We start from the raw sequence: 18644 nt of genomic DNA, 5'->3' as shown, positions 1-18644 counted from the left end.
TGGGGTCTCTCAAGGCCGGGACATCTGTGGCTTCGTCACACCCACGTCTGGGCACTGATGCTAGCTGTTGGCTGGGACTTCACATCTGTCCACAGGAGCACCCACTACACAGCCTTTCCATGTGTCCCTCCATGTTGGCTGATCTGACCTTCCTCATGGCGTGGCAGCTGGACTCCCAAAGTGAGTGTCCCACAATACCAGGACAGAGCACGACACCTTGGTAAGACCCAGTCTCCGAAGCCATGCCGCATCACCACCACCAGACGCTGCCGGCCGAGGCCTTGGTAATGGTCCACCCAGACTGGTGGGAGGGAACATAAGAGTCACAACTCTAGAAGATTGTGAGGAATGGAAAACATCGCAGCTACCACCCTGGGGAAAATACAGTCTGTCATAGCTGCACTGACAGGGATGGAAGAAAATTAGATACATAACACTGTGATACTCTTAGGTTCACAGGAAATGAAATGAAAAAGGATAGAACAGCTTTCTTTCCTAAATACTATATTCAGAAAGAACACATGAAATTAGCAAACCCTCTGAAACCTAAAATGCCTTCTAGTTTATGAGGTCATGGCATTATTACAGTAAAAAGTAAAGGGTATTTTTACTCCAACACAATTATACTTATCAAATGCAAGTTGGCACGCATGACACTGATGATAAACACTTTGCCTAGTGAAGACAGAAGGGCTGAGAATCTTGTGAATTTTCAATTAGCAAACAGCACTATGCTGGTAAGGCTAAATGACAGTATTAAATATGCTAAATGATTTCTTCTGGCTGTGCTGGGTCTTCACCGCTGCTCGCAGCGAGCAGGGGCTACTCTCGAGTTGTGGGCATGGGCTTCTCGGGGTGGTGGCTTCTCTTGTGTGAAGTACGGGCTCTAGAAGGCAGGCTCAGTAGTTGTGATACAGGGGCTTAATTGCTCTGTGGCACGTGAAATCTTCCCAGACCAGGAGCTGAACTCACATCCCCTGTTTTGCCAGGTGGATTTTTAACCACTGGACCACCAGGGAAGTCTCTACATGATTTTTAAAATAAGTTAACATATTTCTTCAGATATCTACAGCCTTCCAGTATGTGTGTGTAGGGAAAGAAATAGAAACTGTCTCAACAAAAGACACTCATGTTAAAGCGTTTATTTATCTTCAACATGCATCTCATTTGTGATTCTAAAAGCAGAGTACTAGGAAAGCTTGTTATATTTACTTTTTCACTTAAGTAAAGAATTTATTACATCATAAGTGCCTTGTGCTTCAAAGGTTTGAGCTTGGCTGAGCACACCAGTAAAACCGATTTGGTTCCCTTGTGCTGTTAAGTGGCCATTTACAAGATATATCCTCTCAGATTTACTCAAATACTGCATTTCTAAGTCGGCATCCTGCTTATTCATATTTTGAAATAACTCTTTTGTGATTTGGCTTCATTTCCCTTTGTTGGTGGGTCTGCTGGGATCTCATTACTTCCTTTGTAGTCATAGCTGATGCTGGGTGGTCTCTGGCAGGCTTTTGATGTGGGGAGCGATCTTACTCTGGAGGAGGGACAGAAAGATCATGGAATTCATTCCTCTTTGTGGAATACACCCTGACCAACTGTGTGCTCTAGTTACAAGACGAGTTCATCCCTCTTTGTGGAGTACACCCCTGACCAACTGCGTGCTCCAATTACAAGACTTAGTAGATCAGAGAGCTTTCCCTCCCCCACACCTTTCCATCTTGTGGATTTAAGCTTCCAGCATGATAACCATGGATGTGAGTGGGAGGCATGAGACATATACTCTGTTTAAGGAGCAGGACACAGGGAAGTCCCAAAGCCAAGAGGAAAGACAAAAATAAGGACATTAGGGTTTCCCTGGTTGTCCAGTAGCCAAGACACTGAGCTGCCAATGCAGGGGGCCCGCGTTTTATCCCTGTTTGGGGAACTAGATCTCATATGCCACAACTAAGACCTGATACGGTCAAACAAGTTAATCAAAAAATAAATAAACAATTTTAATAAGGACATTAGAAGACTGTGAAGGTTTGGGTACAACAAAATTCTGAGCTATGACAAACGTCAAACACGCTCCACGTCTGGCCAGATTAACATAAACACTCACTCAAAAGGCCTGTTTGCTTTAATATCTACTTCCCTATAAAGATGTCTATCAACAGAAGATCACAAGGCATACTGGATGTCCAGAAAAGTCTGAAGAGACAAAGCAATCATTAGAATCAAATTGATTATGGCTCAGATGTTAAAATTATCAAACAGAGGATTTGAAATAACTGTGTCCAATATGTTAAAGGGTCTAAAAGAAAAGGTAGACGACGCGTGAATATCTGTGTAATGTCAGCAGAGAGATAAAAGCTAAAAGAAGTGCTAGAAGTGAAAACCAGTAACAGAAATGAAAATGTTTTGTTGGTAGACTTGATGCAGTTGAGAAAAGAATCAGTGAATTTGAAGATGGGCCAAAAGAAATTACCCAAACTGAAACATACAGTGAAAAAAGAACATCCAAGAACTGTGGGCTGTGAGACCACAGGAAATGGTGTAACACGTGTAATTGGAATACCAAAAGAAGAAGAAGTATTTGAAGAAATAATACCAAGAGTTTTCCAATGTTAGTGACAAATCACTGTTCCAAGAGGCAGAGAGAGAGCATCAAGCAGAATTAAACAAACAAGCAAAAACCAACAACAACAAAACCTACATGTATTATATTTAAAGTGTAAGAAATTGAAAACAAAGGGAAATGTTTGAAGATTCCCAAAAAGGAGAATAAAACACCTTACCTACCAAGAAACAAGGATTAAAAATTGTGGCCAAAGGACTTCCCTAGTGGTCTAGTGGTTAAGACTCCGAAGTCTCAGTGCAGGGGGCCCATGTTCAGTCCTTGCTCAGGGAACTAGATCTCATAGCCCTCAACTAAGAGTTCTCCTGCTGCAACTGAAAATCCTGCTTGCTGCAATGACAATTGAAGATCCTGCCTGCCACAGCTAAGACCTGGCACAGCCATATAAATAAATAAGTAAAAATTGAAAAAATAAAATCCCTCCTTTAGAAAAAAAAGTTGTGGCTGGTTTCTCTTCAAAATCCGCATAACTAGGAATATGAACTCAATCTTGAAAGTGTTGAGAGAACAAAACAAATAAACAAAAACCTGCCAACCTGGGTGTATATCCAGGGAGAATATCCTTCAAAAGTCAAGGATAAATAAAAATGATTTCAAATAAACAACTGGGGGAATTCACTGCCAGCAGACCTGAGGTCTAGGAAAAACAGTCAAGGTCTTCAGGCATCAGGAAAACAACATGGGTCAGAAAACCGGATCTACATTGATTTAAAAAAGAACAGCAGAAAGTGAATAAATAAAAGTGAGATATAATTTTTATTTTTATTTTTCTTAATTTATCTAAAAGAGTGCTGCCTGTTTAAAGCAAGAATAGGAAAAAACGCAGTAATAGTAACCATGCTCTGGCAATTAGGGAACATGTAAAAGTTAAAAAGTGACAATGGTTTTGAGAGAGTGAGAGGAGTGATTTGGGGAATATTCCATCATAAGGTACCAGCACTATACTTGCAACAACATGGTGCTGTGTTTCAAATAGTAGGCTTAGCAGCTGAGATATGAATTTTAAAAGGAAGTATAAATGATAAGGCAATAGAGGAGGTAAAATGGAATCACAAAATGCTCAGTTAAAACCAGACAGGACTGAAAAGAATGAAAAAAGAAATAAAGCAATGCAAGAATATACAAAGATGATAAATTAATTCAATTATATTGTGTGTGTGTGTGTGTGTGTGCATATGCACTAAGTCACTTCAGTCATGTCCAACTCTTTGCAACCCTATAGACTGTAGCCCACCAGGCTCTTCTGTCCACGGGATTCTCCAGGCAAGAATACTGGAGTGGCGGCCATGCCCTCCTCCAGGGGATCTTCCCAACCCAGGGACCGAACCCGTGTCATCTGTGGCTCTTACATTGAGGCAGATTCTTTACCACTGAGCCACTGAGGAAGTCCTCAATTATATTAATAATCATTTATATGTTAAATGATTTGTCTAGTCTAAACACGCCAGTTAAAACACAGAGATTATCAGATTGGTTTTAAAAAAATGAGATCCAACTATATGCTGTCTACTTGTAAACTATATGCAGCCTACATTTAAAGAAACTTTTATATAAAGCCTAGACAGATTGAAAATACTAAACGCAATGATATGGGAAAAGGTATATACTATGCTAACAAAAATCAAGATAAATCTGGAGTATCTTATGTTAATGTCATACAAAGTTGACCTTAGAACAAGGCAGATTATTGAGAATAAACAGGTTATGTCGCATAATGATACAGGGATTGATTCTCCAAGAAGAAATAACAATTGTAAACTAAAGTGAATGCACTAACCACAGAGTTGAGATATGAGGCAAAACTACAGAACTGAGAGAAGAAATAGATACAATTATAGTTGGAGACTTCAGTCCCCTCTGTCAGTACTTGATAGATCAAGTAGACAGAAAATCAGTAAAGATATAGACAACTTGAACAGTTCTGTCAGTCAGCCAGCACCGCCAAACCCATATGCTTCTGAAGAGCATATGGGGCGTTCACCAGGATAAGCTGTACCCTGGACCAAAAAACAGTCCTTAAACATTGTTAAATATATATTAACACATACATATGGAGTCTAGAAAAATAATATAGATGATCTTATTTGCAAAGCAGAAGTAGAGACACAGATGTAGAGAACAAATGTATGGATTCCAAGGGGGAAAGGAAGGGAGGAGTGGGAGGAATTGGGAGATTGGAATTGACACATATACAGTACTGTGCATAAAACAGAAAACTAATGAGAACCTCCTTTAGAGCACAGGGAACTCTACTCTGCTCTGTCATGACCTAAATGGGAAGGAATCCAGAAAAGAGAGGTTATATGTACACATACAGCTGATTCACTTTTCTGTACAGTAGAAACTAACATAAAATTGTAAAGCAACTATTCTCTGATTAAAATTAATTTTTAAAAAACTTTAAAGAAAAAAATATAAAGTTCATTCTAGAACACACAGGAATTAAAATAGAAGTCAATAACAGAAAGGTAGCTGGGATTTCCTGAATACTTGGCACTTTAAAACTATGCTTCTCAGTAACCTGTGGGTCAAAGATATCTCAAGGGAAATTTAAAGATACTCTGAACTAAATGAAAATAAAACATTAAAATGTGTGGGATGTAGTTAAAACAGTATGTAGAGAGAAATTTGTAGCATTAAATACATATATTAGAAAAAGAGAGATCTAAAATCTATAACCTAAGGGGCCACCTTAAGAAGTTACAGAAATAAGAGTAAATTAAAGCAAACAGAATGAAGGAAATAGCTACAATTAGAGGAGAAATCAATTAACACTGAAAATGGGAAAACAGAGAAAATCAACAAAATCCAAACCCAGCTCTTTGAAAGAAATCAAAAAGGAAAAAAAAATCAATGCAATTTGAAAAAGTCAATAAAATTCATAAACTGCTGCTGCTGCTGCTGCTAAGTCGCTTCAGTCATGTCCGGCTCTGTGCAACCCCACGGACTGCAGCCTACCAGGCTCCTCCATCCATGGGATTTTCCAGGCAACAGTACTGGAGTGGGGTGCCATTGCCTTCTCCATAAACTGCTAGCCAGGCTAACCAATAGAGAAAGAACGAAATTACCTGTACCAGGAAAGAAAGGGTTGTCACTACTGATGCCCTGGACTTTAAGAGAAGAATAAGAGATTTCAACAGATTGAAGAGTTCTGTGCCCATAAATTCAGTAACCCAGATGAAATGACCAATTCCTTGAAAGCAAGGAGACTTGACTCCCCTTGAATTGCCATCTCTCTGTGCAAACAATGGTTCCCTCCTTGGCTGTATATTGGAATCACCTGGAAACCTTGACTAGCTCTCAGCGTCTGGGCCCGTCTTAGACATTTTTATGTATTTGGGATGGGGTCTACATGCGGCCAGGACACTCAGGCGTCTCCATATCCTGAAGTCTTTTGAGCAAGATGGTGTTTCCCTGCTCTTAGAAAGTCTTTCTCTTGGTCGGTCTTCCAACAGCTAAAAAGTGTGACGTCTCCCCCATCCCAGTGCCTGGAGCTGACACTGGTTTTCACCTTCATCCTTAGACATGGGAAAACTTTCAATTCTCAACAGCAAGATACTTTGCTCCCAAAGTAGAAGGGACCTTTGTGAGCTTGTGTTTGATGTCCAGGTGAAGGAATCGTAAGGAGGGGGCCCCTCAGGACTCCGGATCTTCCCCAGGAGCAGGACCCCAGTCGACAGTATACATGCTCACAGAGGATAAGGTGCTCCCATCACTGGGCATGGAGATCCTCCAGCCTCAGAGCAGAGGTGGAGAGGAAGAAACGGAAGAACAGCGCTCTCCGCTGTGGTGTGTCTCTAGATCTTTTATTCATGCCCTGGGTGTACAATGTGGATATTAAACCATTTTCGATCATTTGTACTTAACGCGCTCGGGTGAGAGGGGAGAGGTCCCCACTGGGAACCAGGGAAATGAGTGAAGGCGGTGGATGTGGGCGAATCATGGACACAGCTTCCCTGTTCCAGCTCCCGAGCCGTCCTTAGCTGCTCAGCCCCCTTCCGATGGAAAAAATCCCTTGTGGGGGAAAAAGGAGAGGAATTCGCCCCAGCCACCAGGGCTTGTGGGAAGCTTTTGGGGGTGGCCAGGGCTCTTCTGAAGCAAACACCAGCTGTGAACCTAGAGTCTGGGTGGGTTGGAGCATCTTCCCTGTGGAGCGCCACATGGCCCTTCTTCCCAGCCTGTGTGTTGATGAGGGCCATGAGTGGGGATCATCCCCCTTGTTCTGAGCCTTCGGGACCAGTTTTGAGCACCACCTACTCCTAGAACCACTCCTAGCACCCCTTGTTTCTAGAACCCCCAAGCTGTGGAATCTCCTGACCAGAAGGTAGGTGGTTCCGAAACAATCAGCTGCAGTGATTTTACTACTACACACACTGAATTCAAGTGAAAAGCCATAAAGAGCAACAAAGAATAAGACTCCACAGAGATAGAGGACAGCAAGATGGAGCAGTGAGCAAGATCTGGAAGAGTAATGACTGAGGCTTCTGATGAGTGGGGAGAAGGTTTACTGGGGAATGTCACAGTCACCCCCATGTCATCCATGGGGGTGAGGCTGAGAATTAAGGGCTGGCCTGGGGTCCTGTGTATGTGAAGTCAAGGAAGGCTGGAAACCCAGGAAGAGATGTAGTGGGCAATGGACTCAGCCTCTCTGTCATGTCCGATTCTGCAACCCCTTGGACTGTAGCCTTCCAAGCTCCTCTGTCTGTGGATTCTCCAGGCAAGAATACTGGAGTGGGTTGCCATTTCCTCCTCCAGGGGATCTTCCCAACCCAGGGATTGAACTCGAGTCTCCTGCTTTGGCAGGCGGATTCCTTACCACTAAGCCACCTGGGAAGCCCTTGAGATGTAGTGTGGTAGCTTCAAACTGACATTTGGAATGACCTGGGAAGAGCGGCGGGACGTTGCCCTTTCCTTTGGATAGTTCACGAGTGTTTGGGGGAAAGAACGCAGCAAACAGCAGCGCCTCCGGGAGGAAGCAGGTCTCCTGCAGCCGAGAGAGGACGAGGGTCTGGGAGAGATGAGCCGGCTTCCAGAGACAGGGGCTCACGACCACCTCCCCGCTTCTGGAATGAATCCATGAGAAACTATGGTATGTTGGAAGGTCCTGGAGTGTACACCATGACTCTTGTGAAGTTTCCTGTTTTCTTCTTGGTCAGTAAAGTTGCCATTGGCATCCACAGCTCAGAACAATCTTTCCCATCGTTTCTGGTGGTTCTTCGTATTTCTGCTCTGGTCCTCGTCCCCCAGGAAATCAGGAGTGAGGGATGGGCCAAGGTTAATGTGAACATGGTATGCTCGGGGGCCTGCAGCAAGCTCCTTGCCACTGTAAATATTCACCAAGGAGGCAGGCCTGGAAATGGTCTGTCTGGTGAGTTCACCTCCAGACAGAGCCAGCACACCTTTCCTTCAGTCTGGACAGATGTTGCAGCCCTACATACAAACCAGGGAAGCCCGCGATACCAGTTAAATATAAAGCAACATAAAACCCCTTCTGCCCAGAGCAGGGTTTTCCTGGAGTCCCCCCACGCTCCCTTCCTTTCACTCTAACAATCTCTCCCCTGAGACAAGCAACAATGCTGGCGAGATGGGTAAGGTGAGCCTGCCAGTTGAGAGAGGTCTGTCCTCGGGATCCCATCTGACCCTTGGATCCTCTTCGTGAACCCTCTTACTGACCTAGAAATCTCCACCATGATGTGGGCTCCGGCCACGGGGTGAGTCTTCTCCAGTGCTTACCTCCTAGATGTGGTACCAACCAAGTCACAAAGTTTCAAATCAAGGGAACGAGAAGCAGGTGTTCCAGAAACAAAACAAACCAGCAAAAAACAGAGCAGATATCCCCCCGGCAAGCACTGTCCAGAGATCCAGCAACCAGCAGGGCAGGGCTCACCAGCTGAGCACCTCTAGGACAGGCCAAGAGGGACAGGTTGTGACAGAGAGGCCGGGATGCAGTGGGACAAGCCAGCCATCCCATAGGAGGGGAAGGAGATGCAAGCCCTGCTACAGGCAGATGGGGAAGGCTGCGGACTGGGCAGAGAGGTGGACACGGGTCATTATGAAAAGACTCGGCCAAAGAGCTGGACGTGGAACCAGACTCCCAGTGCGACCACTCACCGGGAAGAGGGGACTTCGGGGGAGTTCGCTTCCTGAGTGAAAAGACAGAACGTGCCCTCCCTTCCCCTCCCGTGACCAGGAGGTGGAAGCCATTGCCAGCGTTCATCAAAGGGCTGAGAAACAGACCCTCCTGACCTGCCTTTGGAACACAGGCTCTACAAGGGAACAGCGATCCCAGTGGGACTGCAGAACTGCCCCCCCGCCCAAGGCCGAGGACTTTGCCCCCAGGGCCTCAGGACCCAGCTGGTAGCCCTCACCTCCAGCTGCAGATGCAAAAGTGGATTGTTTAAAGGAAGCACAATCACTGATAAACGTGCAGCTATGTTTAAAGCAGCAATATGGTGGAAGGTAAAAACAGAAGTGTATGTTTTTCTAATTCACCGCTGGATGAAAATCTGCAAAAGTGATGGCTGCTGAAAACAAACCAACCGACAGACCAGCCAAGGGAGCTAGAGGGCCAAGGGCAGCGTCAAGATAAACGGTGGTTTAGGTGTGAATCCAGAACTCCTGGCTCTGATGGTTTTGTTCTCAAGAATTGTTCTTGTCCCCAAGGGGTATGTAAAGAGAAAGGCCTGATTTTCCCCTCTTGGGTTTTAAAGATCTTTAATCTCCTCTGACCTGCCTACCCCCAGAAGACCATGCTCCCAGGGTCTGGCACTGGACTGAACTTCCCACAAGCTTTGGCCAAAGGAGGGGCTTTCTATGGCCCTGAGGGCCCCTGTCAGCAAGGTCATTTTGTAGGGAACACAACAAGAACATCAGCAGGAGCAACGGCCCCTGTGCCGTCTTGTGTGGACACCTGAGTGGCCTTGTCTCCATCCTCCATCCCTCAGCTGACCTCTTCCCTTTTCTGTGTGTTTGAACATCTTCATAATTCATTGTTGTATTAAAGGTATATTCATGGAAACCAATATTAACAACAGTCATTCTCTGTGGTGTCAGGAAGGAGGAAGTGAGACCAGGCAAGTAAATTGTCTGTGTGGCTCTTCCGCAGAGCAGTAAGTCAGGTTGTCCTGTGCTGACATCATCACATACCAACTAGACAGGTGTTATAACTCTGCTTTAGGGAAGAAGTAGAACCAGACACTCAGAGAAATGGTAACTAGTTCAAGGGCTGAGCAAGATCCCACCAGGGCTGGATTTGAGCAGGTATGTTTGTCCCAAGCTCCCCCTGCCTCCCCCAGGCTCTCAAGGATGGAGCCCAGGGAACGTGCACCTGTCAGGCCTCTCACCTGCCCCATCCATACCCTGCCTTTTAAATGAATGGCTTATCTTAGGCCAGTTTAGCTCTGCAGGAAATGGACGGAGGTGGTGCAGAACTGACGGCTTCCTCATCAGCATCTCACGTGGGGCTCGTCTGTCCCAGGTGATGACCGGTATTACCACATCATCGTACTCTAAGCGCCCTGTCCAGATCGCCTTAGCAGCTGCCTGGTGCCCTGTTTCTGCCCCAAGGTCCCATCCAGGATTCACCCAGCACTGGGTGGTCAGACCTCCTTGGGTTCCTCTGGGCTGTGACCATGTCTTAGGTGTCCCTTGTTTCTGATGACTGACAGCTGCGAGGAGACCTGGTTGGGTACAGCATGGGATGCTGTTGGATGCGCTCCTCCTGCTTAGACTGGGGTTACAGGTTTGGAGAGAAGCACAGAGGTGAAGGTCAGGGCTGTACCCCATCAACATGATCTGTCGCTGAAGATGCTGACCTTGGTCACCTGGTCGGGGTTGTGATTGTTGGGTTTCTCCACCTCGAGGTCACTCTTCCTCCCCTCTCTGTTTCATCCTCAGCCCTAGGAAGTCACTGTGCCACCCTCTGTCCACGGGTGGGGCTTGTGCTTTACTTCCCTGAAGGTAGAGGAACTACCTAGATGATTTGGAATTTGTCTGTATGGAAGATTTGTCTCTTCTCTCCAGTGAACTGATCCATCTGATCATTTATTTATCAGTATGGATCAACCATCCATACCAAATATCAGTATGGATGTTTATTTTACACTTTGACTTATAATCCAATACTACATTATTGGGTTGGCCAAAAAGTTCATTTGGGTTTTCCATACTACCTTACAGAAAAACCCAAGTGAACTTTTCAGCCAACCCAATGTTTTGTCCCTTGGCCATTAGGAGAATTTCCTATGTCCCCCTGACATGCCCCTCTCCTTTTGATCTTGGGGTATTTCTCCTTTTCTGTACTCTAAAATGCCGCCCCAGGCTCATCTCATGTATTTCCTGCCCAAGTTGTAAAATCAGCCACTTCCCCATGGAGGTCTAGTCCCTTCTCTTGGAAAAATGGTTTTAGAAACCGCAATCTAGGCACTGGGTGTGCTTATTGCTACTGGTGTGTCATTGGTTCTGGATTTTCTTGGTAACAGAGCTAGGAAATAGGAAATACACTTGTGTATACTCACATGTTATTAGTTCTATATGTAGAAATACATGTGTCTACCCCTAGAGAAGGAAATGGCAACCCATTCCATTATTCTTGCCTGGGAAATCCCATGGACAGAGGAGCCTGGCAGGCTGCAGTCTATGGGGTCACAAAAGAGTTGGACGCAGGCTGCAGTCTATGGGGTCACAAAAGAGTTGGACACAACTTACTGAGTGAACAGCGACAACATCTTTGTATATAGAAATAGTCTATTTGTAAAATTATTTTTGTATGTATCCATCTGTGCCTATATTAAGCTAAGCACGAGTTCATAATGATTCGTCATCAGGGAAAACCAAGGCGGGCTTCTGTCCGGCAGGGCCCGGTGACCAGCACGGGGAGAGGCCTGCAGGGAGGGAGGAGCAGCACAGGGAGGGGGTGCCTCTCAGGAGCCATGAGGTCTGGGACTCCTCCAAGCTCAGCTGAAGGATGGAGGATGGAGACAAGGCCACTCAGGCGTCCACATAAGACGGCACAGGGGCCATTGCTCCTGCTGATGTTTTTGTCGTTTTCCCTACAAAACGACCTTCCTGCCAGGGGCCCTCAGATGCCACCATAAGAAGCCCCTCCTTTGGCAAAAGCTTGTGGGAAATTCAGTCCAGTGCCAGACCCTGAAAGCATCGTCTCCCAGGGGTAGGGGCGTCGGGGGAGGTATCCCCCAGCAGGAATGGAGCTCTGGGCTTTGCCACATGTCACTGAGATGTGGAGCCCAGCATCAGCCCCTGAGAGATCCCATCTGTGAGCAAGGCCAGTGGGCCCCGGTCAGGATGCCCACTCCACGCCCTGGTCCTAAGGCCTGGGTTCCATCTGTGACCCAAGCCAAGGCCAGATTGGGGGGCTGTGCTCCCATCAGGTTTCATTCACTCATGGGGGATACATTTGTTTCATAGCTGATCTATCTGCCATTCAGACCTAACTAACAAGGTTTATTTTTCTTAATGGGTTAAAATAGAAAAGTTGCTTTATATGGATATATGGAGAAAGTAACATGGAAACAGACATTACCCTATGTAAAATAGATAGCCCATGGGAATCTGCTGTATGACTCAGGGAGTTCAAACCCGAGCTCTGTGGCAATCTAGAGGGGTGGGATGGGGAGGGAGGTGGGAGGGAGGTTCAAGAGGGTGGGGACATATGTCTACCTATGGCTGATTCAGGTTGATGAATGGCAGACACCAACACAATACTGTAAAGCAATTATCCTTTAATTTAAAATAAATAAAATTTTAAAAATAAATAAAAGCAGGAGAGAGGGGTCATAGCAATGCAAGTGGAACTGAACACACATAAGAAATGCACGTGTGGGGCTGAGTGAGACATGGCCGCAGAGGGTCTCCCTCCCCGAAGGAGCCTGTTAAACCGCCACACAATCACCTCCTCCCCCAACGCAGCTCCAAGTGCCCATTGGCGCACAGCGAGCAGGAGACAATAATAAATAAGGGAAATCAGCTTTGCGATAATGCAAAGAAATGTAATCCAGCCAGACAGATATTGGTGCTAGAGGAAAAATGAGCCATAAAGTGCCCAGAGTGCTCTAAATTTCCAGAGAGATGGCTGGGAGGCAGAGAGTGCGTCCCTCACGCTCCTTGGAGGTGGGAGTCTGGCACCAGCCTTGTCCTGCCCCAGCTGTGCCTGGACCTGGCCCCTCAACCCGAGCAGAGAGCCACATGGATGTGGACTCATCCAACCTTAGCAGTTCTTGCCCCTAAAATAAGAGACCATAGAAATAACATTAACAATAAAAATACAAAATACCATAAGAAAAACAAAACAATGGGAACTTCTTTGTGGTCCAGTGCTTAGGACTCCATGCTTTCATTTCCAGGGCCCAGGTTTGATCCCTGGTCGGGGAGCTAAGATCCCCCAACCCATGTGATCAAAAAAAGAAAGCAAGAAAATCAAAGCAGGGATATATTGCAGAGAAAGTCATGTTTTTCCTGAACCTCAAACAACAGTAGGTATTTTTTAGCCAAAGAAAATGAGGACTTTGGCAAAAGCTTATGGGAAAATCAATCCAGTGCCAGACCCTGGGAGCATCATCTCCCGGAGGGTAGGGAGCTCAGGGGAGGTATCCCCCAGCAGAGATGGAGCTCTGGGCTTTGCCATGTGTCACTGAGACCTGGAGACCAGCATCAGCCCCTGAGAGATTCCATCTGGGAGCAAGGCCAGTGGGCTCCGGCCAGCATGCTCACTCCACGCCCCAGTCCTAAGGCCCCCATCATCTGGAGATTTCATGGGCTTTCCCACCTCACAGGGTCACCCCAGCCTCCTTTATCTTGCCTCTGTTTCATTATCTCCACCTGACACTGAGCCACCAAAACAAATACACAGGTAAATGCAGAGGCAGATGTGTATGTGGAACAGTTTCTGGTTGCAGGGACACCCCACCCCCCACAGCTCCCCAGCACTGATGCCTGAACCAACCCTCCCGGGTTTCCACCTCCTTTGGGTTCATCCTGCCCCCTTCCTGTGGGCTTCCTCTCCTCCCTGCTCCCCGTGGGACCCTCCACTCATTTCTTCTGGGTGTCTGCTACCCAACATGGTGGCCTCTAACGTTTGGCTATTTACATTTTAATTAATTTAAATCGGATGATATTAAAAACTCACAGTCACACTCATCACAACCCCACTGCTCTGTAGCCGCAGGTGGCTCGTGGCCACCAGGCTGGGCGGCACAGACTTAACCACCTCCATCACTGTGGCCACCAGGCTGGGTGGCACAGACTTAAGCGCCTCCATCACAACAGAGCTCCCCTGCCTTGGTGGGCAGATTTTTTACCACTGAGCCACCTGGGAAGCCCCCTGCATCAGGTATCATTGCTATCTATTCTTCTGCTGTGGTTGGATGTTGGGATGACTTCCAGGTCAGGGCTATAACGGTCAGTATAGCTACAGACATTCTTGAAGGTGTCTTTGGTACACAAACGCCTCATTTCCCTTGCGCGCCTGCCGGGGAGGGCGGAGGAGGGGTAACGCTTGTGGCATGTGTGTGTCTATACATCCAGCTATAACAAGTGCTCCGTTTCCCAAGTAGTCTAATCAGCCCACAAGCCTACTCCTCCTTAATCAATTTAATGACAATAGCCTCAACTTCTCATTTGTTTTCTTCTCCATCTACAGGAATTCACACTTTCAACGGGATCAAATCAGAGTATGGGTTTCCGCTGTGTCTCTTTCCCTTGCAGCCATTCTACGGGTGGCATGTAGCTCTGTTTTTTTATGATGTACTCTGTGGGGCAAACCTGAGCCATTCCTGGGACAGTGGTCTGTCCCCACCCCCGGCCTGCCTCCGTGGGGTCTGCCCCTTTGGGGTGAGGCATGCCAGCAGGGATGGCTCGCCACCAAGAGTCCCAAGAGGGTCACTCTTGTCCTGGGAGCTTCCCTCCGTGTTTCCTTCCCTCCACTTCATCAAAGATCATCCACAGGGAGTCCTCAGGCTCACTTCCAAGACCCCAGATTGAGAACGAAGACATAAAATCTCAAGATCCAGAAGTTAGAGAAGGAAGGAGTCCTTTCTCCAGCCGACATCTCATTGAATGGGTGCGGGAGGACCACAGAGGACAGAAAGCCATTTCCTAGTGACCTCTGAGTCTGCCCTCTGACCACATCAAGTTTACTGTTTGAGTAAACAGTATGCCACCTCCCATCCTGCCCACAAAATGTAGACGTAGACGTACACGCAACACACACGGAAGTGTGATCTGGTGAGAGGCTGGTCTCTGGAGATGGGTCCTCAGGGAGTCGAGATGTCCCACCTGAGAAGCAGGCTCCACCTTTGCCTTGATGAGGACACTCCTGCCCCCTGCCTGGGGTCAGCCCTCCTGGCCATCCCCTGGGGCTCCAGGGGCACCTGCCCTGGGGGGCCTCCACCCTCACCTGCCATCACTCAGGGGGCTGGCCCTCCATGATGTCACAGTTGAATCATGTACAGTCCCCACAGCCCAGTGCCTCCCTGGTCAAGGGGACAAGGAGGATGGGGCTGGTGGTGGAGAGGTGGGCACCGCCACAAAGCACCAAATCCAACACAACACCCAAAGCCTCCATGCTCCCCTCCAACTCATGGCCCCGCAGAACGTGGATCTAGTGAAACCAACGTGTCGTTGTGCAACTGGGTGACCAGAAATAGAGGTGTTGGTCTCACCCAGAGTCATTTTTCTGGTGAGAGGGGGTGCCACCCCCTCCATGGCAGAAAGGGGGCTTGGGGTACACAGATCCCCGGACACTGGCTGAGGAGTGGACTGGACAATCTTAGATGGCAGATTCCCCTCCAGGTATAAGAACTACAGTTTTCTTCCCTGTGGGCCCCTATGCTGTAAGGACCAGAGGAGGTGAGTGTGAACACACTGTAGAACTATCATTCGAGTGTCTACCGGGCAGAAGGAGGCACCAACTTGTAACGTCCCCACCCTCCATCCTGGTGTCCGAGACCCAGGACTCCAGTGGCTGGTGCTCAGCTGACCACTGCCGGCCTGGGCATCCCTGGGGCTTCGCTTTCTTTCTTTTAAGCTTTGCCTGCCTTGCAGGGCAGGGGCGGAGTGTGGGGGGGCGGGGGTGGAACAGTGGTGAGTGACAGCACCTCTGCCTCCCCTCCCATAGGCTGGGAGCGCGCATGGCCTTCCATTGGCCAGTCTGCTCTCTGTTCCCCTCGCTCATCTTCGCTCCCTTTCTCTTCTCCCTCCTCCCTCTGCAGACGAACAAAGCCGTGGCCAAGGGGGACTTCCACCAGGCCAGCACCAGCTCCCGGCGGGCCCTCTTCCTGGCCGTGCTCTCCATCACCATAGGGACCGGCATCTACGTGGGCGTGGCCGTGGCCCTCATCGCCTACCTCTCCAAAAGCAACCACCTATGAGCTTCCCCGGGCACACGAGGAGCCTGGGCCAGTCGTGTGCGGGTGCAGAGGAGCAGGGCTGGCCAGGGTGGACACACAGGTGGATATACCTGTGTGAGGCTGTTACAGTGTAAGTCATCGCCAATGACGCCACGAAGCCCTGGGATTTATGGATTCCCTTTGTTTTCACCCTTTCATATCATTTTCACAGCACTGTGTAGAGCTTGGGACAGATGGGGCACCGCTGACCCATTCCCAGTGGATGCTCCGAAGATCCTGACCCTCAAGGCTGTCTTCGCATGGATCCTGGTGGATTAATGGCCAGTGCCCAGGATGCCAGAGCATTAGCAACAGACAAACAGGAACATGTGTTCATTTATTTATTTATTTATTTTGGAATATGGTGCAACAGGAAGAGGGCAGGGGACACATGCTCTTCTGCCGGTGGCCCTGCCTGACTCCACTGGCAGCACCGCCCCCTCCATCCACGCACCTTCCCTGCGGGAAGAAAATAGGCCCGGTAGGGGGAGAGACAGAGAAGCTGCTGGAAGGACCCCCAGCTGTCACAGATCTTCAGACGAGTCCAGCCCTGAGAATGCAAAACCAGAATCGCCCCCAGGCCCAGAACGTCGCTCCCTCCACGCTGTCCCCGGCCGAGGAATGTCAGGCCTCCTCTGGAACACGTCCCACCTCCGCAGCCACCATGCAGCAATATGCAGTCCTGGGGTCCTCGTTGATCTGGGGCCGGGGCAGGCCAGCCCCTCCCCAGACTTCTCCCTGGAGGACGCAGGTTTGCTCCAGGAACTCCAGGCCCAGGAGCCGCGGACACCCCGGGGTACGCTTCTCCCCACCTGCTGACACCTTGGTGACGACGGTGACACTAGTGATCTTACTGAGGACACGACTAAATGAATAGCTATTTTCTTGTCATTTTTTTAAGTGCAACTATTGCTTCCTGCTGCTTCAGTTATCAGATGAATGCTGAGAAATAAGTAATCACAGACATTTTAATACCATTTCATGGCTGTTTCACGAGTGTTCATTATTTAACAAAAATTATCTTCTAGGTTTTTTTGTTTTGCTTAGACCTTTTCTTTCTGATTAATATCAATCCTTGGGTTTCACCAAAGCTTCCTTGTTGTTAAAGTGACTGCAGAGCCACCAGCAGCAGCAGTGGGGCGTCCTGGGGGTTCCAGGAGGGTCACAGCATGAGGCGCTGAGGTTCCCACGTGAACATGTCCGTAAATATTTTTATCCTGAGACCTCAGCGCATGCGGAGGCCATCGCTCCAGGGCAGTGGTTCCAATCATGGTGCTTAGGAGGGCCCTGCTTCCTGGGTCCCAGCCCCAGAAATCTTGTGTGATTGATCAAGAGTGCAGCCTGGTGATTTCAGGGTGCAGTGGAAATTAAGAACCACGGTCCTGGGATAAGGGATCAGGTTTGATCCCCTCACCTGCTGCTCTTCTCGTCAACCTTAAACACTTCCTGGTGGCTCAATGGTAAAGAATCTGCCTGCAATGCAGGAGACACAGGTTCGATCCCTGGGTCAGGAAGATCCCCTGGAGAAGGAAATGGCAACCCACTCTAGTTATTCTTGCCTGGGAAATCCCATGGACAGAAAGCCAGGCAGGCTACAGTCCATAGCGTCACAGAGTCGGACATGACTGAAGCGACTTAGCATGCACCCATTCTGAAAATTATTAGCACTGCCTTTCTCGGTCAAAACTGAGCTCCATCAGGCATTTGAATCTATGGATGCTCCAGACACACACCCTAGTGATTTCCCTGGTGGTCCACCAGCCAGCGTGGACCAAACACAGGGGGCACAAGTTCAATCCCTGGTCGAGGAACTAAGATCCCATATGCCACACAGCGTGGCCAAAATAAATAAAAACCAACAGCAAACCAACCACACTCAAAACAGGATATATGGAAGAAGCCCAGAGATTTCTGGAAGAGTCAGAGTAGCCTGATGAGAGAGGCTGGATTTGGGACCGAACCAACCCAGGTTTCAGCCGTGATCCTGGGCAGGTGGGCACACTTCTTGGTCCTCATCTCTCAGTGAGGGTGATGAGAGAGGATGCTGGTGAACACAGGCTGGAGGCCACGTTCAGCCGCCGGGTGCAGAGATGGGTGGTCACAGGCCCTGAGGACCCGTCCCCAGGCTTGGTGCCACCCTCCCGTCCTTTTTACTTAGCCTCTCCAATTCATTCATCGTGAGCCATTGTGTGAAGCGTTCTTCTTTGTATTTGTCTTAAAATGCCCATTTTTCACTCAAGCAGTGCCCAAAGTTGCCTATCTTTGGATTTATGTCCCTCCCACCCACCTGCCCTGCCACCACTGGGGGCTCCATTCCCCTCAGGGCTATGCCGCACCTCTACCCTCTGTCCCCTCAGCCCTCTGTCTAAAACGCTCAGCCCTCCCCGTGCCCTCAGCTCCTCCAGGCCTTCCCAGGGCCAGCATCATGACCACACATGGTGCCTTGTAGCCTTGAGGGTGTGGGGGTCAGGGCCAAACCATCAGAGGACAACTGATGACCAGCCGCGTGTGGCCTGAAGCTCACTTAAGGGTGGCCCCCGTGGCCCCCTCGGCCTTGCTGGGGAGGGGACTGTGTCAGTTGCTGCTGCCCACACGCCATCTTCTAAAAGTATGAGGCCGCCATG

General features: G+C 48.4%; 1 protein-coding gene across 4 annotated transcripts in view; it reads left to right on the top strand.

Moving 5' to 3' along the window:
- SYNDIG1 (synapse differentiation inducing 1) overlaps positions 1–16997 on the top strand; it is a 103285-nt gene extending 86288 nt beyond the window's left edge. For all 4 annotated transcript variants that reach the window (XM_086331188.1, XM_086331190.1, XM_086331189.1 and 1 more), the window contains exon 4: positions 15844–16997. In XM_086331188.1, coding sequence (XP_086187314.1) covers positions 15844–16002 — 159 coding nt within the window. In that variant the 3' untranslated portion in view covers positions 16003–16997. The remainder of the gene's footprint in view (positions 1–15843) is intronic.
- The last annotated feature ends 1647 nt before the right edge of the window (positions 16998–18644 follow it).

Source organism: Bos grunniens, chromosome 13 (genome assembly GCF_055505025.1).
Source record: "Bos grunniens cultivar Pamir isolate PY7600 chromosome 13, Bosgru_T2T1.0, whole genome shotgun sequence".
Lineage (NCBI taxonomy): Eukaryota > Metazoa > Chordata > Mammalia > Artiodactyla > Bovidae > Bos > Bos grunniens.
Note: the sequence above shows the minus strand (reverse complement) of the source record. Positions and strands in the feature narration are given on the sequence as shown.